The 22,658-nt window shown below is 40.9% G+C and overlaps 3 protein-coding genes and 1 long non-coding RNA gene across 5 annotated transcripts; 1 reads left to right on the top strand and 3 right to left on the bottom strand.

Moving 5' to 3' along the window:
- Window positions 1–170: 170 nt before the first annotated feature.
- On the bottom strand, window positions 171–5,662 carry LOC120741065 (perforin-1-like). Its single transcript, XM_040043708.1, is given in 7 exon segments — window positions 171–292; window positions 2,618–3,540; window positions 3,759–3,973; window positions 4,072–4,158; window positions 4,160–4,211; window positions 4,307–4,889; window positions 5,208–5,662. Coding segments are annotated over 6 exon segments (1,830 nt in total). The 5' UTR covers window positions 5,218–5,662; the 3' UTR covers window positions 171–292; window positions 2,618–2,657.
- Window positions 4,536–22,349, top strand: LOC120741140. 2 transcript variants are annotated; one of them, XR_005697561.1, is made up of 2 exons: window positions 4,536–4,605; window positions 19,106–22,349. It is a non-coding gene; the product is annotated as an uncharacterized LOC120741140 (long non-coding RNA). The 2 variants fall into 2 exon arrangements; XR_005697557.1 differs by lacking the exon at window positions 4,536–4,605 and adding an exon at window positions 18,081–18,194.
- LOC120741083 (perforin-1-like) lies at window positions 9,753–13,096 on the bottom strand. The gene is made up of 4 exons (XM_040043733.1): window positions 12,012–13,096; window positions 11,778–11,916; window positions 11,468–11,679; window positions 9,753–11,250 (listed from the first exon to the last, which is right to left on the bottom strand). Exons 1-4 carry the CDS (start codon window positions 12,542–12,544, stop codon window positions 10,368–10,370), a joined length of 1,767 nt encoding a protein of 588 aa, XP_039899667.1. The 5' UTR covers window positions 12,545–13,096; the 3' UTR covers window positions 9,753–10,367.
- LOC120741075 (perforin-1-like) lies at window positions 14,272–19,008 on the bottom strand. The gene is made up of 5 exons (XM_040043720.1): window positions 18,752–19,008; window positions 17,896–18,478; window positions 17,662–17,800; window positions 17,349–17,563; window positions 14,272–17,131 (listed from the first exon to the last, which is right to left on the bottom strand). The coding sequence occupies exons 2-5, from the start codon at window positions 18,426–18,428 to the stop codon at window positions 16,249–16,251; spliced, it is 1,770 nt and encodes a 589-aa protein (XP_039899654.1). The 5' UTR covers window positions 18,429–18,478; window positions 18,752–19,008; the 3' UTR covers window positions 14,272–16,248.
- Window positions 22,350–22,658: the final 309 nt, after the last annotated feature.

The following is a 22,658-nucleotide window of genomic DNA, read 5'->3' as shown; positions in this document are numbered from 1 at the left end:
GCCAAGAAAGATGCCAAGCGGATTTATTTTACCAAGTGGATCATCATGACCTTGCCATATTGGTCCATTTGATTGACCTTTATTATAATTATGAATTTATTTTATTTTCAGTTGCTACAAACGGGACAGACATGACTGGGGGATAGGACAGGGAGAAAGAATGAAAGAATCCATAGTTTTTTAATTATTGTTATCATCAATATTGTGATATGTGGTTTAAACTAACATAAATAGAAATTTGCTGATACCTTATAGTCTTTGAGTACTTTGAGTACTCCGGGAGAGTAGAAAATGTTTAATGTTCACATGACCCTCTCTGTAATTAACAATCCCCGTATTATCTCTTTCCGGAATATCAAGAATATAAATCTTGATATCCTTTCCTCTGCTTTTTCTAGCTGCTTGTCTTCTAACAACTTAGCTATTCAAGAGGACCTGGTACTTTTTTATAATCATAGCCTTAGTAGTATTTTAAATTCCCTGGCTCCACAAAAAACCAGAACTGTACTTTTTTCTCGCTCTGCACCCTGGTACACCCCTGAACTCTGGCTACTGAAAGCTAAAGGCCGACAGCTTGAACGTCTCTATAAGAAAACTGGCCTTACTATTCATAAGGATATGTTTAATAACCACGTTCTGTTTTACCAGGAATGTATTAGTCAAACCAAATCTGCTTATTACTCTGCTATTGTCTGCTCAAGTGAGAACTCTACCAAGACCCTTTTCTCACTATTCAACTCTTTTAACAGGCCACCTGATTCTCTCCCTGCTCATCTCTATTCATCTAACTTCTGTGATGCTCTAATGCTATTCTTTATTGATAAAATTCATAAAATACACTTAGACCTGGACCCTAATGCTCAATGTAGCTTCTCTGTCCTAACTTCTCCCCCTTCTCACTTCCTCTCTGTTTTTCAACTTCCATCCTTAGCTGATATTGCTGATCTCATCCATAAATCAAAGCCTTCTACCTGCCAGCTCGATCCTATCCCCACTGTCCTCGTCAAAGCCTGCTTACTCCCTCTCCTTCCCCTCATATCTGCTATTATTCACTCTTCACTCACCACTGGAACTGTTCCTGCTTCCTTCAAAGTTGCTGCTATTACCCCAATTCTGAAAAAAACTGGTCTAGATCCCAACAACTTTAATAATTTTCGTCCTATCTCCAATCTACCATTTCTCTCAAAAATCCTTGAAAAAATAGTTGCTTCACAAGTCCATCTTCACCTAACTGATAATAACCTTTACGAACAGTTCCAGTCTGGCTTTCGTCCTCTACATAGCACTGAAACTGCTCTTATAAAAATAACAAACGACCTTCTTATAGCAGCTGATTCTGGTCTCCTCTCCATCCTTATTCTCCTTGATCTGAGTGCAGCTTTTGACACCATCTCTCATCCCATTCTCCTTAGCAGATTAGCTTCTATTGGTCTCTCTCACACTCCACTAGCCTGGTTTAAATCATACCTATCTGACTGCACTCAGTTCATTCAATTAAAATCCTTCACTTCTCAGCTTTCTCCTTTATCCACTGGGGTGCCCCAGGGATCTGTCCTCGGGCCCCTTCTTTTCATCATCTACCTTCTTCCACTCGGACATATTTTTCGTAAATATAATATTCAGTTCCACTGCTACGCCGATGACACCCAGCTCTATCTCTCTACCAAACCTGACTCTACTCTTCCTCCACCCTCCCTCATCCTCTGTCTAGCTGAACTTAATTCTTGGTTCTCCTCCAACTTTCTTAAACTCAACAGCAATAAATCAGAACTTCTCCTGGTCGGCACTAAACGACTGCTATCCAGAATTAACAATTTCTCTCTCACCATCAATAACTCGCTGGTCCCTATCTCTCCCTCTGTGAAAAGCTTGGGTGTCATTCTTGATAGCACATTATCCTTTAATTCACATATCAATAATATTACACGTGCAGCATATTTCCAACTCCGTAACATTAATCGCCTCCGCCCCTTCCTCACACCTCACGCCACTGCCATTCTCATCCATAATCTTGTTATCTCTAGAATTGACTACTGCAACTCATTATTATTTGGCCTTACACAAAAATCTATCAACAAGCTCCAACGTGTCCAGAACTCTGCTGCCCGTATTATTACTAGGACTTCTTCTACCCACCACATCTCCCCAATCCTGAAGCAGCTTCACTGGCTCCCGGTCAAATTTCGCATCCATTTTAAAATAATTCTGTATACATTCAAGGCTATTCATTCTCTCTCTCCACCGTACCTCTCTGACTTATTACAGATGAAGCTCCCATCCCGCTGTCTCAGATCTTCATCTTCTCTTTCTCTCTCTGTTCCCTCTGCTCGTCTGCTCACAATGGGAGGGAGGGCCTTTAGCTGCTCTGCCCCTCGACTTTGGAATTCCCTACCCCCGGACCTCAGAAATATTAGTTCATTCTCTCTTTTTAAGTCCACCCTCAAAACTCATCTGTTTAAAATTGCCTATTCTTAAATTTCTGTATGTTTTAACTTTTATCTTCTATTTTTATCATTGTGTATATTTCCAGTTTTTATCTGTTGTACAGTGTCCTTGGGTGCTTTGAAAGGCGCTATTTAAATAAAATGTATTATTATTATTATTATTATTATTAAAAGCGCTATATAAGAATCAGTCCATTTACCATCTTCATCGCATCACACTATTATTATATCATACTTGGGACTCTTGGTAGTAATGCTCTGATTTTTCCATGAACTTGATTGGTCCACAAACACACCCATCTCTGACAGGATGGCCTCTGGAATAGGACGAGCATGACGGGACACATAGAACTTCTTCAGACTTGAATTCATAGGTGAAGGTTTATAGTCCGTGCACGACTTTCCGCTCAGACTTGGAGCGCACTGCACATCCACTTTGTAGAACAGTTGGCCGTGGTTCATATTACAGAGATCCGCTTTAACTCCAGCAGTCAGAAGTGGCTCACATGCTCCTAACAGGTCATCATCCCACTTGTTGTCCTCATCCCAAACTTCAAATCTCAGTTTAGCTGATGAAATATCCTCTGAGCCCAGGTCGACGACCATGCCCCAGTGTGGGTTGTTGTTGTTATAAATGACAGGAGAACGCCGGACTTCTAATTTGTTGAAAATCACCTTCACGTATCCATCTGTAGCTGTGAAGTAGTCGCCCCACAGACCAGAGGCCCGCTGTATTGTTATGATGACCCGTGCCATTCCCTTACGAGCTGGGCAGCAATCTTGGTTCACGGCAGGGTAATTGTGGCACTGGCAGACGCAGGCATCCCTCGAGTCGGTTCTAATTCCAGCCTTACAGGGATCAGTGCAGTTTCTCCACAGGCCTTTCTCCAGGATGTAATGGCTAATGGCAGAGCGCAGGTTTTTTCTGACTTTGCTCGTGCTAGGTAGTAACTCATGCAGAGAGTCCAGGGAATATGACACGATATCTGGGTTTTGTGGTAATGTGCTCAGCCATCCCTTGTAGGCTTCTGGATTTTTGTCCGCAGAGAAGAGAAGGTCTGGCTCTGTGGTATGACCACCTTTTATTTCTGTGAACCTGTGGAGGACAGAGTTGCTTGAACAGCTGCGACAGAAAGAAATCATAACAACACTGGAGGAGTCAGTCTTTAAAGAGTTTAACTCTGAAGCCACCAGAAACAAGGCATAAAATAGCTGTTAATTATTATGGTTTAGTTAATGGAAGAACAAGTCTGACACCTCGTTGGGGTTAGAAGAGATAACAAATCAGAAATATCTGAGAAAACTTTTACATACCTGTCATTGAAGAGGCTGGAGAAGGCAGACTTACTGTCTGTCTGCTGTATATCCTTTTTGCAGTGTTTTGCTTCAGTACTTATTTTTTTATCTTTAATACTTGCAGACGCTTCAACTTCGAGGCACATCTGCACCTCCTCGGCACTGAGCCCTTGAAGGCTGGCCTGGCACTGTCTGATGCTGGTGACAGACTCGATACTTCCCCCCAGTTTCACCTGGAGTCAAATATTCCAACACAATTCGCATGTGTTACTCAGAAATGACTGACACAATTTTGCTGTGTTTCAGGTGCACTGTTGTTATTGTGGTTCACCTTGGTGATGTAGTGGGTCCCAAAGTCATCAATGAGTTTGTAAAACCGTTGTTTGGTTTCTGCGCTGTAGGTTTTGGGAAGTTTTTTTCAGAGCTTTGCGAAATTCTCTGTGCAGCTTTGGAGCACTGGACACTCTGTAGCTGATTTCAGAACAACAATTAAACATCAGAATTGCATTTCAGCATTTTTATCTTGATAAAAAAGAGACAGCGCGTCAGAGTACTCGTATTCTTACCTGTAGTACTCGCAGGACATGCTGTGGCTTGCGAAGCTGTACTTGTCATTCTTGGTTTTCTCCATGGAGTAACTCGAGAGATGAGAATTGGTACCAGCCAGCATCAGTGATGCACCTTTATTCCCCGCTTGAAGATCTAGATTCGCCTTCCAGTCGTTTTCAACAGAGGAGACGCTGGAACTGACAAGAGACTCGCTGGATTTGTAAAGTTTGGTGGAAACTTTGGCGCTGCAGGACTGCTTTGCCCTCCAGTCCACCACTGTCAGGGGTAGCTTTTGCTTTTTGTTCTCCAAGAAAGGGTTGGTACACAGCATGCATGTTTCATCTTTACGTTTCCACTGATTCATATCGAGCACAAAGGCTCCTTTACGTTCCATTTTGGTGATATCAAAGCCCTCCCCGGCCAAATTGGCTCCCGGAGCAAATTCTGCATCGGCGCACTGTTTCGGTGTCCCTTCTGTGCACGACTGATACGTCCAGTGAGGGAGGGACAGCAGGAGGCCAGCACAGATCCAGATGTTTACAAGAAACATGTTGTTACTGAGCTGGAAATATTCATTTAATGAGCCTGTGTCATTGAAAGCTGAAAAGGAAAAAAAAAATCAAGGTAAAAAAACAGACAAGTGAAACGGTTTTAAGCAATGGTAGAAAAGAAGATCTGAAGGCCATTTCTAACATCTTAAATCATCATACTTGTTTTCACAAGTCCATCATGGTTTTCAGCTTTGAAATTAAACACTTGAATATTTACTTCTTTTTATTTTGAATACGTTCTTCTATCTTATTTAGCACAATATTGCATTTTAATTAACTTCATTTATAGCCCACATAAGATGATGTCTTCTCAAACCAGTTAACTTTATGACTCAAACCAGTCAGCTCTTCAGTTGAGGCTACTCACCTTGTCTCATGTGTTTTCGCTGCACGCCAGCATCAGACTGAGAGCATCAGTGCCAGAATGTCGCCTTATAAAGACAAAGAAAAAAAGGCTGAACATAACTGATGGTGTTACTTTGTGAAAAAAAAAACAAATACAAGTAGGGGGGTTTAGACTGGTCTAACAGTTGCCACAAAATGAACCTGTTATTTTTCTCATGTGGTTGTGGACACCGATCAAAGGTGAGAAGAAAACATTGTATCTGTTGCAACTCTTTAAAACTAACACCAGCTCCTCAGAATGGAGAAAGGTGGGTTTGGGGCTGTGATATGAACTGAGTTAAAGAGTCTAGCTGATGAAGGTGTAATTATAATGAGTTCCAAAGATGAGGTGCAGCACAGCTTAAGGCTCGGGCACTGACAGTGTCAAGTTTGAAGTGAGGCGTCAGGAAAGCAGATGAACCTCAGCGAAAGGCAGAGGAAGGGGTGCAGGGTTGAAGGAGGTTTAAAAGACATGGGGGTGCCAAGTCAGTGAGAGGTTTCAAGTCACACTGGGCAACAGTCTTGGTGCCACGTTGAGTGGAAGCTGGATGAGAATGGGAGTAATATTGTCTGTAGTCTTGGTTTGAGTGATGACGCTTGCTGCAGAGTTCTGTACCATGTGGAGCAAACTATGGCGTTATTTTGGGAGGCCAGAGAGAATGGCATTCCAGTATTCCAAAGAACAGGTGATCAAAGCATGAACTAGAAAGGAAAAGGATGAAGTCCTGAAAAGTTACAAAGATGGAGAAATCTCACTGATAGAGAGTATTCTCCAAAATGACTCAAAGACTTCTGACACTATGTGAATTTTGTACCTGATATCCATCTATAGAACACTATAGAACTTCACTTTTATTGCCAGTGGAATTTTAGCTGATTGACTGTGACCCCACTGATGATGGCCTGTAGGAAGGAGGTGAGGACAGGAGGGGGAAGTTCTGGGTTTAGTAGAATAGTACATTTGTGTGTCGTCTGCATAAAAATGTATACCAAAAAGATGGAAGACATCCTTTTGGTATGCATTTTTCTGTCAGTTTTCTGTCAGACAGGTAGGATGTAAACCACTTTAAGTGCTGTGTACTTATTTTCAGATGTTCTAACTAAAGAGCTTCAGTGCTGCTTATCAAAACCAGCACTGAAGTCAAGAACGATGAAGATGGTGAGAAAGCCAGCATTGAATGTGAGCTGGAGGTCACTGGTTTTAACAGGAGCTGGTTCAGTACTGTGTCGAGAATGGAAACCAGACTGAAACGACTCATAAAGGTTTACTACTGATGCTACTGTATGTTCCAGAACGTTAAAGAAAAATGGGAGGTTGGAAATGGGTCGATAGTTGGTGAGGTTCAATTTTTGTAGTTATGATCGGTTACAGTGTAGGAAGATAGTCTTTGATCAAGGCAGTTGGAAGGGCATCCAGTCAGCACTCTGGACAGGTTGCCAGTTTGTTGAAGGGCTAACGCACGGACAGAAAACCATTCATACTCACATTCGTACCCACGGCCAAATTTGAATGACCAGTTAACCTAATACATGCATGGGTTCGGACTGTGGGAGGATGCCAGAGCACCCGCACAGGTGGGGAAAACACAGAAAGCCCCCATCCAGTCAATGGATTCGAACCCAGAGTCTTGTTGCAGTGTTGCTAACCAATATAACACCATGCCTCACATATATTTGTAAGAACGAATAAATTATTACTATTCTCAACTCTAGACCAGGAATTTTACACTAAGAAACCAGCTTCAGTCTTCCGATGATATGTCGAATGTTTTTTCCCTATAACGGAATTTGTTTCCTCATACCTAGATTTATTATGATTAAAATAAATCATAATACTATTAATACCACGTCAGTAGGAATAAGAGGAACTTACTTTTTCATTATTACAGTCTTTATTTACGACAACATATTTGCATATCCCACAATCAGAAAGAGAAAAATCAGAAAGATATATATTTTTAAACATTTCTTACTAGTGGGATCTCAAAAAAATATAAAAATAATTTGTAAATCTGTATTCAGGTTAAGAATATATTATTTTTTAATCTACTGAAGGTAGTTCAATGAAGCAGAAAAGAACCAAAAGTTAAAAATCTGATTACAATTTGAAACCAAAAATATTTTAAGATCAAATTTGTACCATAAAAACCATCTTTCCTTCTATCTTTGCTTTTCAAATAAAGTCAGTTGAATCATGAAAAGTGCTTCTGCAGAATTTCAGTAGCCCCAGATTTTCAGACTCACTAATTTGGTCAGTAGCCTCAATGCATACTCTAAAGTCGAGACTACTCACCTTCTCTTGTGTACGTTTGCTTCACACCTGCATCAGACTGTGAGCATCAGTATCAGTGTACTGTGTTTTAAAGACAAACAAGAATGATCGGACATAACTAATGGGGTCGTGTTGTGGAAAAAAAAGTAGGGGGCTGGTTTAACAGTTTGTGACCACAAACTAAACCTGCTATTTGTCTCGTGTGCTTGTGAACAACGGGCACAGGTGTGAAAATATTATGCTTTATTTCTTGCAACTGTTTTCCCATGTACTAAATGTTTCTCAAACCAGTATCTGATTGATATTAACTGAGAATAAGTTGGATGCAAGGTAATAAAAAACAGAATAAAATCAGTGTGAAGGTCAAGTGTTAAACAGATGTTCAGACAGAAGCGGAACTGGGTGAAACATAAAGAATTGTAATTAATAAGTCATATTGTTTCTCTCAATTCTGCATTTCGTCAGAAAAGAGTCATTGTGAAACCTGGACCACATGATTAACATCGCATGTGGCCTGCACAGAGGTGGAGTTGTAGTTGCTACATGCCACAAGGTGGTCACAGTAGAGTGGGTTGAGAAGTAAGGGGTGGTGTAAATTGTTCAGATCTTCCACGGTTCTCGATCATGAGGGCTTTACAGGACGTCACCTGCTCCTGAGAACTCAAAGTATATCCTTTAATTTTGTGCAGTAATAATAGCAAAGTTGGCCCAATGATGACAGTAGGCTGGAGGCTATCCCAGATGTCAAAAGGCAGGATACGGCCTGGAGAGGTTGTCAGTTTGCTGCAGACAGAAAACTATTCACACCTTCGGTGGCTGTACTCAGGGGGTAGAGTAAGTCAACAGCAGGCCTAACTATCAGAAGGCTGGTCCCTGGCTGCTCCAGTCTGCATGTCAAATATCCTTGGGAAAGACATTAACCCCAGATTACCGTCCGATAATTCCATCGGAGTATGAATGCGTGTTATTGTTAGATCAAAAGCACTTAAGCGTATAGGAAAAAAGTGCTTGTATGAATGGGTGAATGAGGCATGTTGCATAAAGCGTTGTTCCACAGTTCTCGAGAAAGTAAAGTTATCTTTCCTACTGACACAGTAATACCTATTTTCATTTTTTCTCCACAAAGTTTGTTCTACATTCTAAAATACAAGGTTGTATAACCTATTGATGATAATTATCTACATTATTTTATATTATTCTAGAATTATGCATCAGCAAACTGAGCATCATAATGTGGCATAATGGGGCAGAAGGGTGACTGAAGTGACATTGGAGATGGCATGTTTGTTGGTGCTTAAATATCCTTGAAATCCTTGGTGATTCCACAAGTCAAAAGAGATCTTTCAACAGATAGAAAGGTAAAAGTAACTTAAACACTGACTTGTTGCAATGAAGGTATGCAGAAGATAATCTATGATCTTTGAAGATCATCTGCTAACTAAGAACAGGAATCTGAGGCTACAATTCATACAGGCTAACCTCCTGCTGATGGTATCAGGATATTTTCTTGGCACACTCCAGGCACTCGTCTCAAACAGGTTTCTCGAACAAGACAATGAGTTCATTGAACTGAAATGGCATCGATAGTCAGCATATTTCAATCCAAAAGAAGACCTTTGGAATGTGGTGGAATGGGAAATTTGCATCATTAATCTGCCTTTGACAAATTTGCAAAAATTGTGCCATAGTATTTCATCAGTATAGACCAAATCTCTAAGGAATGCGTCACATACCTTATTGAATCTTTGTTATCAAAACAGCTCTGAAGGAAAAAAGGGGTCCAACCCCAAGCAAGCAAAGTGCAAATGTTCCAATACATTTTCCATATGTATGTATGAAATATATATATATATGTACATATGTATTTATACATAACAGGACATGTGAAACATATGTAAGTATGTAACCGCAGTTCATTTTGAATGAGAAGGCACCACTCTGAGTCATGGTGCTTACCACAACAGCTATTTATGAATATGTACACACCCTTAACCTTGGTGAAAGATGCTACACAGGGTTAGGCCGCCTCGTCAGGCATTAAAACCAGATGCAAGTGGGTTGAAAGCCACCTAGAGTGAAGCAATGGCATCCTTCCCAGCCTACATGCTGCATTAGGCCCATTTAACTTTTTCTTCTTTCGGCTGCTCGATTTAGTCATTACAAACTGTTTCAACTAACATCAAGACTAAAATAAAAATTTGAAGATACCTTTTTGTCAAGTGTTGTGTGAAGTGGGCAGGATTGGAGGACCCAAAATGACAAAAAGCAGTTTTATTGCTGTACTATAGAAATACAAAACTAAACTGGAAGGTATTGGAAACTAGACAACCAGGCAGAACACACAGCTGAGAGTAAGGGATATTGGGAGGCGGGACAGACCCTAAATACAAGAGGAAATGAGGGCAAAGAGGAAACACCTGGGGAACACGGCTGGCAACAATCTAGCAGACGACACAGGGGGCCGCTAAACTGAACATGATGCACACCACCAAGTAAAACAAGAATCACGCACACTGAGACACAGACTGACAGAACCAGAGAGGGCGAGGGACAGAGAGACACACACATAGAAACATGAGTGGGAAAGTAGAGAACCAGGCAAACATGAAGACAAGCCTGATTTAATGGGGGCAAAGCTGAGGGAAGGACACAGAGACAAGACAAAGACATCAACGGGACCATATACGTACCAAGACAACCTAAACTAAGAATACTGAATAAATTCAAGAGAGTAAGCAAACTAAACTAAAAAACATAAGATACAAGGCAACTATAATGAATAAACAAGACTCAAAACTGTATTAACTGAAAACACTGGGTCAACCACCCAGGTATCCTAACACTTAACTACTTAGCGAAGCCAATTTTTCTTCACCGCATCACACTATCATACTTAGGACTCTCGGCAGCAACACTCTGATTTTTCCATGAACTTGATTTGTCCACAAACACACCCATCTCTGACAGGATGGCCTCTGGAATAGGACGAGCATGACGGGACACATAGAACTTCTTCAGACTTGAATTCATAGGTGAAGGTTTATAGTCCGTGCACGACTTTCCGCTCAGACTTGGAGCGCACTGCACATCCACTTTGTAGAACAGTTGGCCGTGGTTCATATTACAGAGATCCGCTTTAACTCCAGCAGTCAGAAGTGGCTCACATGCTCCTAATAGGTCATCATCCCACTTGTTGTCCTCATCCCAAACTTCAAATTTCAGTTTAGCTGATGAAATATCCTCTGAGCCCAGGTCGACGACCATGCCCCAGTGTGGGTTGTTGTTGTTATAAATGACAGGAGAACGCCGGACTTCTAATTTGTTGAAAATCACCTTCACGTATCCATCTGTACCGGTGGTGTGGTCGCCCCACAGACCAGAGGCCCGCTGTATTGTTATGATGACCCGTGCCATTCCCTTACGAGCTGGGCAGCAATCTTGGTTCACGGCAGGGTCATTGTGGCACTGGCAGACGCAGGCATCCCTCGAGTCGGTTCTAATTCCAGCCTTACAGCGATCAGTGCAGTTTCTCCACAGGCCTTTCTCCAGGATGTAATGGCTAATGGCAGAGCGCAGGTTTTTTCTGACTTTGCTCGTGCTAGGTAGTAACTCATGCAGAGAGTCCAGGGAATATGACACGATATCTGGGTTTTGTGGTAATGTGCTCAGCCATCCCTTGTAGGCTTCTGGATTTTTGTCCGCAGAGAAGAGAAGGTCTGGCTCTGTGGTATGACCACCTTTTATTTCTGTGAACCTGTGGAGGACAGAGTTGCTTGAACAGCTGCGACAGAAAGAAATCATAACAGCACTGGAGGAGTCAGTCTTTAAAGAGTTTAACTCTGAAGCCACCGGATACAAGGCATAAAATAACTGTTAATTATTGTGTTTTAGATATGGAAGAACAAGTCTGACACCTCGTTGGGGTTAGAAGAGATAACAAATCAGAAATATCTGAGAAAACTTTTACATACCTGTCATTGAAGAGGCTGGAGAAGGCAGACTTACTGTCTGTCTGCTGTATATCCTTTTTGCAGTGTTTTGTTTGAGTACTTATTGTAGCTTTAATACTTGCAGACGCTTCAACTTCGAGGCACATCTGCACTTCCTCGGCACTGAGCCCTTGAAGGCTGGCCTGGCACTGTCTGATGCTGGTGACAGACTCGATACTTCCCCCCAGTTTCACCTGGAGTCAAATAATCCAACACAATTCGCATGTGTTACTCAGAAATGACTGACACAGTTTTGCTGTGTTTCAGGTGCACTGTTGTTATTCTGGTTCACCTTGGTGATGTAGTGGGTCCCAAAGTCATCAATGAGTTTGTAAAACTGTTGTTTGGTTTCTGCGCTGTAGGTTTTGGGAAGTTTTTTCACCGCTTTGCGAAATTCTCTGTGCAGCTTTGGAGCACTGGACACTCTGTAGCTGATTTCAGAACAACAATTAAACATCAGAATTGCATTTCAGCATTTTTATCTTGATAACAAAGAGACAGCGCATCAGAGTACTCGTATTCTTACCTGTAGTACTCGCAGGACATGCTGTGGCTTGCGAAGCTGTACTTGTCATTCTTGGTTTTTTCCATGGAGTAACTCGAGAGATGAGAATTGGTACCACCCAGCATCAGTGACGCACCTTTATTCCCCACTTGAAGATCTAGATTCATCTTCCAGTTGTTTTCAACAGAGGAGACACTGGAACCGACAAGAGACTCGCTGGATTTGTGAAGTTTGGTGGAAACTTTGGCGCTGCAGGACTGCTTTGCTCTCCAGTCCACCACTGTCAGGGGTAGCTTTTGCTTTTTGTTCTCCAAGAAAGGGTTGGTACACAGCATGCATGTTTCATCTTTACGTTTCCACTGATTCATATCGAGCACAAAGGCTCCTTTACGTTCCATTTTGGTGATATCAAAGCCCTCCCCGGCCAAATTGGCTCCCGGAGCAAATTCTGCATCGGCGCACTGTTTCAGTGTCCCTTCTATGCACGACTGATACGTGCAGTGAGGGAGGGACAGCAGGAGGCCAGCACAGATCCAGATGTTTACAAGAAACATGTTGTTACTGAGCTGGAAATATTTATTGAAAGCCTGTGTTATTGAAAGCTGAAAAGGAAACAATTTAAGGTGAAAAACAGAGAACTTAAGCAGTTCTGTAGTATATAGTACGTTCTGTTATTTCTAACTTCTTAAAACAACCTTCTTGTGCTTAAAGTCAATGATGGTTTTCATCTGTCAAATTAAATGCCTAAATATTCATTCTTTTTATTTTGAATACAACTGAAAATTTCAACTTCTGGGCGTCTGTATTCATAGCCCCTACAAGGTGATCATGAGTCCAAAGACGAAGCACAGCACAGCTAACGGTCCGAGATCCATGTTTCAAACGAGGACTCATTAGAGCAGTTGAAGCTCAGCGAAAAGCACAAAGTGACATATCGGTGAAGGAGATCCAGATGATATGGGGATGCTCATTCACTGACAGCTTTGAAGGTGAGTAGCGAAATCTTGTATTGAGCAGCAGCCTTGGTTCTACATTAAAGAATGGGAGCCTGTTAAGCTGAATGAGAATGAGTGCAATATAATCAGTAGATTTGTTTTGTTTTGTATAAATAATAATTTTTTTAACCTGAATATAGATTAAAAAAAAAACCCCAAAAGATTTATACAAATATAATCTTTAAAAAAAAATCTGTACTGAGGTTATGAAGATATTATTTCAGAATCTACTGAAGGTGTTTTAATGAAGTAGAAAAGAACCAGAAGTTAAAATATTTTGGTTTCAAATTATAATCAGATTTTTAACATCAGATTTGTACCTTAAAAAAAACATTGTTACTTCTTTTTTAAAACAAAGTTGGATAAGAGCTTCAGTAACCCCAGATTTTCAGGCTCACTAATTTGGTCATTAGCCTTAATGCATACTCTAAAGTCGAGACTACTCACCTTCTCTTGTGTACTCTTGCTTCACACCTGCATCAGACTGTGAGCATCAGTATCAGTGTACTGTGTTTTAAAGACAAACAAGAATGATCGAACATAACTAATGGGGTCGTGTTGTGGAAAAAAAAGTAGGGGGCTGGTTTAACAGTTTATTACCACGAAATAAACCAGCTATTTGTCTTGTGTGTTTGTGGACACTGGCCACAGGTGAGAGGAAATGATGCTTCATTTCTTGCAACTGTTTTCTCACGTACAAAAGCTTTATCAAACTAATATCTGCTTGACATTAACTGTGAATACATTTGACACAAGGTAATAGAATAAAATCAGTGTAAAGGTCAAGTGTTAAACAGCTTTTCAGACAGAAGTGGAACTGAGGGAAACATAAGGAAATTTAAAAAAAAAAAATTGTCACGTTATTCTTTCCATTGCATTTCTTCAGAAATGAGTCATAGTGAAACCTGGACCACATGATTTGCATCGCATGTGGCCTGCACAGAGGTGGGATTGTAGTTGCTACATGTCACAGGATGGCTGCAGAGGTAAGGGGTGGTGTAAATTGTTCAGATCTTCCACAGTTCTCATTAATGAGAGGTTTACAGGACATCACCTACTCCCTTCGAGTACTCCTCAGAACTCCAAGTTCGTCCTTTATCTTTGTGCAGTAATAATAGCATAGTTGGCCTGATGATGACAGTTCAGCCCTCATATAAAGTTGTCTGATAACTCAGGAGTGCAACACTTGAAACATTTTATAAGACACTGTATGCAAGTACACCTGCTGATCTGTGAAACCACTTTTACATTTCTTGGGTGATTTATACTATTTAGCTGTGGGTTTTTTTTGTTTTTTAAATTTTTATTCCATATTATAGGTTCATGCTTATCCCAACTGTCATGTGGCAAAGGCCAGTGTACAGCCCGGAGAGGTTACCAGTTTGTTGCAGTGCTACAAAACAGAGGGGAAACCATTTATGCTCTTATTCACACCTGGTGTGGCTGTAGCTGAGGGGATGGAGCAGGTCATTTGGCAGCTCCAGTCTTCATGCCAAATATCCTTGGGCAAGATACTAACCTCAAGTTAATCCTGGATGCATGCATTAAAGCATGAACTTGTGTGAATGTTAGACAGAAAGCACTTAAGCATATAGAATTAGTGGGTTTACCTATTGTTACGCCTCCTCGAGGGCAGGAGGGGGTAACACAGCAACTCCAGAAACCCAGTACGAGTGTTATATGTTGAGACAAGTTTAATGGCAGCTTTCACACAAAAAACAATGACCCAAAAAATGTGGGGGAGAAAGGGACAGTTAGGTTGCGCCAGAAAAAACACCAAAAAAGACAAAACCAAAACTTAGCTGAGCTCTTACCCTCGAAAAACAAGGAGGGAAAAAAAGTCCTAACCCTCAACTCAAAACAAGCTCAAAAATTACATGGGTGGCACCAACCAACTTACCTAATGTTTCTAACAGTAAAGATTCTACGTGAGTAAGTGTATGGGGTCCACAGACTTACCTACTCCTCTTTACTCCCACCACAACCTTCTAACAAAAGAAATGCACCAGAGACGCTCTACACATGTGCCAAACAATCCCAAGCAAGGAATAGAGACACGCCTCCAGCCACAGGTGAGTTTCCTTATCAGGGTGTGGACTCCAGGTTTGTCCATTCAAAGCCTCTTTCCCCTAATTAGCTGGAGACCCCCAAATTGACACCAGCCTGCAGTCTGTGTACCTGGGGAAATGGCGAGCAAAGGGAGAGGGAAAGAAAACATGCAAACTGCAGACACGCACCACTATCAATCAGAAATCATTCATCAAAGAGAATAATGTTTCACACATCAATAACTATTTACATTGTTTGCACAAAGTTTGTTCTGGATTTCTCTAAAATACCGGGATATATAACCTATTATTGTAATATTATTACTGAAGGATAACAGGTTTCTTCTATGTATTTAATACACTTGTTACTAGTGGCATACAAGAACAAATTGTCATTTTTAAATCTATACTCAGGCTACAAATTTTCCATATGTGTATATGATTTATTTATTTATTTTTTACATGTCTATACATTATGGGACATGTGAGCCATATATAAGTATGTAACGGCAGTTGACTTTGAGTGGGACGGCACCAAAATTGTGTCATAGTATTTCATCAGTATAGACCAAAACTCTAAGGAATGTGTCCAATACCTTGTTGAATCTTTGTTATCAACACAGTTCTGAAGGGAAAAAGGGGTCCAACCCCAAGCAAGCAAAGTGCAAAATTTTCATTACATTTTCCATATTTATTTATGAAAAAATATATATACATACGTATTTATACATAATAGGACATGTGAACCATATGTAAGTTTGTAACCGCAGTTATATGTACACACCCTTAGCCTTGGTGCAAGATGCTACCCAGACATAGCCTCCCTAGCCAGGCGTTAAAGCCAGATGCAAGTGGGTTAAAAGCCACCTAGACTGAAGTAATGACATCAGTCTGAGCCATCAGAACTGCATGTGGCTCGTAGTGCGGGAGTCATGTTTGTTCACACTTCACTGAATAAACTGCTGTGTGCCACACTGTTGCGCAAATCTTTAAGAAGGAAGCACCTCGTCATAAAGCTAAAGAGGTAGTAGGACCTTGCGCAGAGTGCCTACATGTCTGCATTATGCCAATGGGCTTTTTTGACACGTAAGTTTAACTTCTTCTACTTTCAGCTGCTACCTTTCAGAGTCATTACAAGAAATTTCAAAAACATCAAGACTAAAATAAAACTGTTGATAACTCATCGTCTTAGCGAAGCCAATTTTCTTCACCGCATCACACTAATATTACATCATATTTGGGACTCTCGGCAGCAACACTCTGATTTTTCCATGAACTTGATTTGTCCACAAACACACCCATCTCTGACAGGATGGCCTCTGGAATAGGACGAGCATGACGGGACACATAGAACTTCTTCAGACTTGAATTCATAGGTGAAGGTTTATAGTCCGTGCACGACTTTCCGCTCAGACTTGGAGCGCACTGCACATCCAGTTTGTAGAACAGTTGGCCGTGGTTCATATTACAGAGATCCGCTTTAACTCCAGCAGTCAGAAGTGGCTCACATGCTCCTAACAGGTCATCATCCCACTTGTTGTCCTCATCCCAAACTTCAAATCTCAGTTTAGCTGATGAAATATCCTCTGAGCCCAGGTCGATGACCATGCCCCAGTGTGGGTCGTTGTTGTTATAAATGACAGGAGAACGCCGGACTTCTAATTTGTTGAAAATCACCTTCACGTATCCATCTGTACCGGTGGTGTGGTCGCCCCACAGACCAGAAGCCCGCTGTATTGTTATGATGACCCGCGCCATTCCCTTACGAACAGGGCAGCAATCTTGGTTCACGGCAGGGTCATTGTGGCACTGGCAGACGCAGGCATCCCTCGAGTCGGTTCTAATTCCAGCCTTACAGCGATCAGTGCAGTTTCTCCACAGGCCTTTCTCCAGGATGTAATGGCTAATGGCAGAGCGCAGGTTTTTTCTGACTTTGTTCGTGCTAGGTAGTAACTCATGCAGAGAGTCCAGGGAATATGACACGATATCTGGGTTTTGTGGTAATGTGCTCAGCCATCCCTTGTAGGCTTCTGGATTTTTGTCCGCAGAGAAGAGAAGGTCTGGCTCTGTGGTATGACCACCTTTTATTTCTGTGAACCTGTGGAGGACAGAGTTGCTTGAACAGCTGCGACAGAAAGAAATCATAACAACACTGGAGGAGTCAGTCTTTAAAGAGTTTAACTCTGAAGCCACCGGATACAAGGCATAAAATAACTGTTAATTATTGTGTTTTAGATATGGAAGAGCAAGTCTGACACCTCGTTGGGGTTAGAAGAGATAACAAATCAGAAATATCTGAGAAAACTTTTACATACCTGTCATTGAAGAGGCTGGAGAAGGCAGACTTACTGTCTGTCTGCTGTATATCCTTTTTGCAGTGTTTTGCTTCAGTACTTATTTTTTTATCTTTAATACTTGCAGACGCTTCAACTTCGAGGCACATCTGCACTTCCTCGGCACTGAGCCCTTGAAGGCTGGCCTGGCACTGTCTGATGCTGGTGACAGACTCGATACTTCCCCCCAGTTTCACCTGGAGTCAAATATTCCAACACAATTCGCATGTGTTACTCAGAAATGACTGACACAGTTCTGCTGTGTTTCAGGTGCACTGTTGTTATTCTGGTTCACCTTGGTGATGTAGTGGGTCCCAAAGTCATCAATGAGTTTGTAAAACCGTTGTTTGGTTTCTGCGCTGTAGGTTTTGGGAAGTTTTTTCAGAGCTTTGCGAAATTCTCTGTGCAGCTTTGGAGCACTGGACACTCTGTAGCTGATTTCAGAACAACAATTAAACATCAGAATTGCATTTCAGCATTTTTATCTTGATAACAAAGAGACAGCGCATCAGAGTACTCGTATTCTTACCTGTAGTACTCGCAGGACATGCTGTGGCTTGCGAAGCTGTACTTGTCATTCTTGGTTTTTTCCATGGAGTAACTCGAGAGATGAGAATTGGTACCACCCAGCATCAGTGACGCACTTTTACTCCCTGCTTGAAGATCTAGATTCACCTTCCAGTTGTTTTCAACAGAAGAAACGCTGGAACTGAGAAGTGACTCACTGGATTTGTGAAGTTTGGTGGAAACTTTGGCGCTGCAGGACTGCTTTGCTCTCCAGTCCACCACTGTCAGGGGTAGCTTTTGCTTTTTGTTCTCCAAGAAAGGGTTGGTACACAGCATGCATGTTTTATCTTTACGTTTCCACTGATTCATGTCGAGCACAAAGGCTCCTTTACGTTCCAGTTTGGTGATATCAAAGCCCTCCCCGGCCAAATTGGCTCCTGGAGCAAATTCTGCATCGGCGCACTGTTTCGGTGTCCCTTCTGTGCACGACTGATACGTGCAGTGAGGGAGGGACAGCAGGAGGCCAGCACAGATCCAAATGTTTACAAGAAACATGTTGTTACTGAGCTGGAAATATTTATTTAATGAGCCTGTGTTATTGAATGCTGAAAAAGAAACAATTTCAGGTAAATAAACAGACACGTGAAGCAGTTCTGTAGTATATAGTACATTCTGAAAGACCACATATCATTTGTGGTTAAACTCAATCACGGTTTTGATTTGTCTAAACCCGAAAGATGTCTATTAATTTTAAGATTTTTGCCATCTTATTAAGTAAAATAAGCCCCAGAATTAGATTTTTTTCCTTAGCACTTTGAAAAATCTTCGAAAAAGCCCCCCAAAATGGATCAAGCAACTCTACAGGTAAGACTACTCACTTTCTGTGTGTTCCCGCTGCACATACGCATCAGACTGTGAGCAGCAGTGTCACGATATAATCTTTTATATGCAAAGAACAAAGGATGAACACAGTAGGGTAGCAGAGGTGTGAAAAGCAAGTATGCAGGCGGTCTGAATGACACTAAGCGAACCTGTTATTTTTCTCATGTGATCATGGAAAGTATTTTAGCATGTCTTTTTCTTCTTTGTTTATCGAACTAAAATCAGCTTGACAATAACTGAGAACAAACTGGACATGAGGTTACAAAAAACCCGACAATAACATGGTCAAGTCAAAAGATAAATTACTTTTATAAAAAAGTCAAGCTCCTTTCTCATTTTCTTTTTTTCAGAAATTAGTCATTGTGAAACCTGCACCACATCATTTGCGACATATAGGCTGTCCAGACCAGAGAATGACTGAGTGAGAGGAAAAGAACGGTGTGAATCGTCCAGAAGCGTTTACAGGATGTCACCTGCCGCCTTTCAGTGCTTCTCGGGAACTTCGAAAGCATGCATGTCTGTGAACTGTAGGAAGACCCCAGAGTACCCGTATAGATGGGGAAAACATTACAACTCTTCAGAGAAAGTCCCCAATCTAAGTCAGTGGATTTGAACCCAGAATCGTTATGTGATGGTGTGAACCACAACATCACCATGCCTCATACTCACTGCTAAAGTAATAAAAATTTCACACTATAGACCAGAAACTTTTGACTGAGGATCCAACTTCAACCTGTACTTTTGTGTCAATCTGTACTTTTGTGTCAGTGACCCTTTGAGGTGTAACCCTCAGCAATTTGAACATGTAATTAATGTTTTTATTAGTTTTGGCAATCAGGTAACAAAAAAAAATAAAATAAAATCCAAACCAAAACATTATTACTGTCACCCATCAATAACTATTTAGATCTTTTTCAGAAAGTGTGCTCTGGACTTCCCAAAAATACAGGGTTAGGGTTATAATCTCTGATGAGTTCCATGATTTAGACCTCAGAGTGTTAAAGAAACCTTGGAGTCAAACAGATTAAGGCTAGGAGCCTTTTAGTCTAATGACCAGTTATATATGTCTTGATGCATGCTCAATCATCAAGGTAAGGACTAAAAAACTGATTCTGTTCATCTGGACGTAGTGTTTTCAGGTTGAAGAGTATGTAACTCTAACTGTACAAAAAATATGCACAAAGAACAATTACACCATGAGGTCTGTACAATATCTGAAGATATAAGAAGTATATCTTTGTAGAACAAACAATATAAGAAATTCACAATAAGTATTACAATTTTAGCACTTTCTGAAGACAGTTGACTCAGTTTCATGTCACTCATGAATTATTAAGTTTTTTACCTGAGTTGTTAGTCCAGGCTGTAGGATGACTCATATTAATGACAATGGGCTTGTAGTTTATTGTCTGCCTTAATGATTAGACTGGCAAAGGCCTTTGTTGGTCTTGTTATAATGTTTGTTATTAGTTATTTATCCCAGGAGCTCAAATATGCCCCCCTCTCCTAATGACCAAGTACTCTGTCTGTCCACAGCAGATGTCAGGATGACACTTCGTAGAGTAAACCAACGAAAAGCTGGTAAAGAAGTTGGACATACTAGGAATAAACACCGCTCTCCACAACTGGATCTTGAACTTCCTAACTGACAGGCCGCAGTCTGTCTCCATAGGAAATAAAACCTCCAAAGTCCTCAGACTGAGTACAGGATCGCCGCAGGGCTGTGTGCTTGGTCCACTGCTGTTCACCCTGCTAACACATGGCTGTACTGCACAGTACAGCTCAAATCACATCATCAAGTTTGCGGATGACACAACAGTGGTGGGTCTCATCACCAACAACTATGAGTCTGAATTCAGAGAGGAGGTACAACACCTGGTGGACTGGTGTCAGAATAACAACAAGAGCTCAATGACCCACACCGCACTGCACATCAACGGATCTGCTGTTGAGATGGTCAACAGTGTGAAGTTCCTGGGTGTGCACATATCAGATGACCTCTCCTGACCTACATCACATCATGAAAAAAGCCCAACAACATCTTCACTTTCTTAGGAAACTGAAGAAGGCCAGTCTCCCTCCTCCCATCCTCCCATCATTTTACCAGGGAACCATTGAGAGCGTCCTCTGCTGCTATATCACAAGCTCAAATTCAAAATTCAAATTCAAATTCAAATTTTATTTGTCACACACACAACCATACACAGTATGACATGAGGTGAAATGCTTGTAGCTGTGCAATGCAATGCCCGACCATTAGATGACAGTGGTTTTACAGTATTTACAATTTACAGGTTATTACAAAATTTACAGATTAAACTGAGAAATTTACAGTAAAAATGTGCAAATAGCAGAAAGAGATTATAAATTATAGGAAGTGTGCATGAAGAAAAACCAGACTGCGTGTGGTGATGTGATGTGTGTGGGAGTCCAGTCCTACACCTGGTTCAGGGCCCGAATAGCCTGGGGGAAGAAGCTCCTCCTGGAAGAAGCTGGTATGGGAACTGCGCCCTTGCTGAAAAGAAGTCTCTGCAGCGGATAGTGAGGACAGCAGAGAGGATCATTGGAGGCCCTCTCCCACCCATCTCCCAACTCTATGACAAACACATCATCCGACGTGCAAATAGCATAGTGAAGGACACTTTCCACCCCTCACGTGCAATGTTCTCCCTCCTTCCATCTGGCAGACGGTTTTGCAGCATCAAAACTGTAACGACCAGACACTGCAAGAGCTTCTTTCCGCAAGCAGTCAGAGCCCTCAGCTCACTACCACCAAAGGACTGATATACACATACACCTTTACAAATACAAATACACCTCACAATACTCACCAAAAGACTCAAAAACAACAAAAACCTCCACAAATCCGCTGCAAACTGGACCTGGAAGCAATATGCTTATTTGCTCACTCAGTCACATAGTTACTGAAAACACATTTAAATTATACTAGATTTGCACATTTTGGAACTTGCACATGTCTTCGTCCTGTCTTGTCTACAATTTCCTGACAACAACTTGAACCCAGTATTCAATACCTACTGCACAATCCACTTTGTAATGTCTATGTCCTGTCTTTGTTTATTGTACAGTTATCATTATAGTACTGTATAGTATTATATAGTTAGTAATTGTCCCCTAATTTTACCAACATTTTGCATGTTATTTATTTGTAATTCCTAGTTTTATATCTCTGGGAGATATAAAATATACTTAGAAATTATATACTCGGGTTTTGTAAATTATTTATATACGCGTAAATGCACCCCGGGGTGCTTGGGGTCAAACAGCATTTGGGTATGCCAAATGCATACTGTGTATGCTGTTGTATTGACAATAAAGCTCTGGAATCTTGAAATATGAGAATTTCTTTCCAACTCAACTTCCAACTAAGTGAAACAATAAAGTTCCTTGACTTCTTTTTGTAAATGTAGCTATTATTTGTTGTAAATCTACCAGTTTTATTTGTGTAAATTTGCCCTTTTTGTTCCATATATTTGCCTTTTTGACTCTCTGAATTTCCTCTAAATATTTTTCTCCTAAATTTGAAAGTTTCTTTCTCATTAGTTATTTCTGTATTCTTTTTTTTAAAACTTTTTTAAAACTTTTTTTTTTTTACCTCTGATATGCAAGCTTGTTTCTGCTTTTGCTTCTTTTGCTATCCGTAAGTAAAACTGATTTCAAAACTCAAAATATTGAGGTACTCAGAAGTAACTCAAAATACTTATAAATTACTTGTTAAGAAGTACTACTAAGTTACTTATTTAGAAGTAACTTAAAATTTCAAGATAACTAACTCAAAACTTTAGGCCAATAAGTCATAATTTCGATTTACCTGTGGCTTCCTTTTCCTTCCCACCATCCTTCTCTGTCACAGCAGTCACCTGCATGTTCCCCATCACTATT

Source organism: Simochromis diagramma, unplaced genomic scaffold, assembly GCF_900408965.1.
Source record: "Simochromis diagramma unplaced genomic scaffold, fSimDia1.1 OVJJ01000321.1, whole genome shotgun sequence".
In the NCBI taxonomy this organism is placed as follows: domain Eukaryota; kingdom Metazoa; phylum Chordata; class Actinopteri; order Cichliformes; family Cichlidae; genus Simochromis; species Simochromis diagramma.
This window is presented reverse-complemented; position numbering and strand designations above follow the sequence as displayed.

Bases quoted from the DNA above. Each gene is read 5' to 3' on its own strand.
- LOC120741075 (XM_040043720.1), bottom strand. From the start codon at position 18,428: ATGTTTCTTGTAAACATTTGGATCTGTGCTGGCCTCCTGCTGTCCCTC. The intron at 17,801-17,895 runs GTAAGAATACGA...TTCTGAAATCAG, and splicing joins ATGTCCTGCGAGTACTACAG to CTACAGAGTGTCCAGTGCTC. The intron at 17,564-17,661 runs GTGAACCAGAAT...ATTTGACTCCAG, and splicing joins GGACCCACTACATCACCAAG to GTGAAACTGGGGGGAAGTAT.
- LOC120741083 (XM_040043733.1), bottom strand. From the start codon at position 12,544: ATGTTTCTTGTAAACATCTGGATCTGTGCTGGCCTCCTGCTGTCCCTC. The intron at 11,917-12,011 runs GTAAGAATACGA...TTCTGAAATCAG, and splicing joins ATGTCCTGCGAGTACTACAG to CTACAGAGTGTCCAGTGCTC. The intron at 11,680-11,777 runs GTGAACCAGAAT...ATTTGACTCCAG, and splicing joins GGACCCACTACATCACCAAG to GTGAAACTGGGGGGAAGTAT.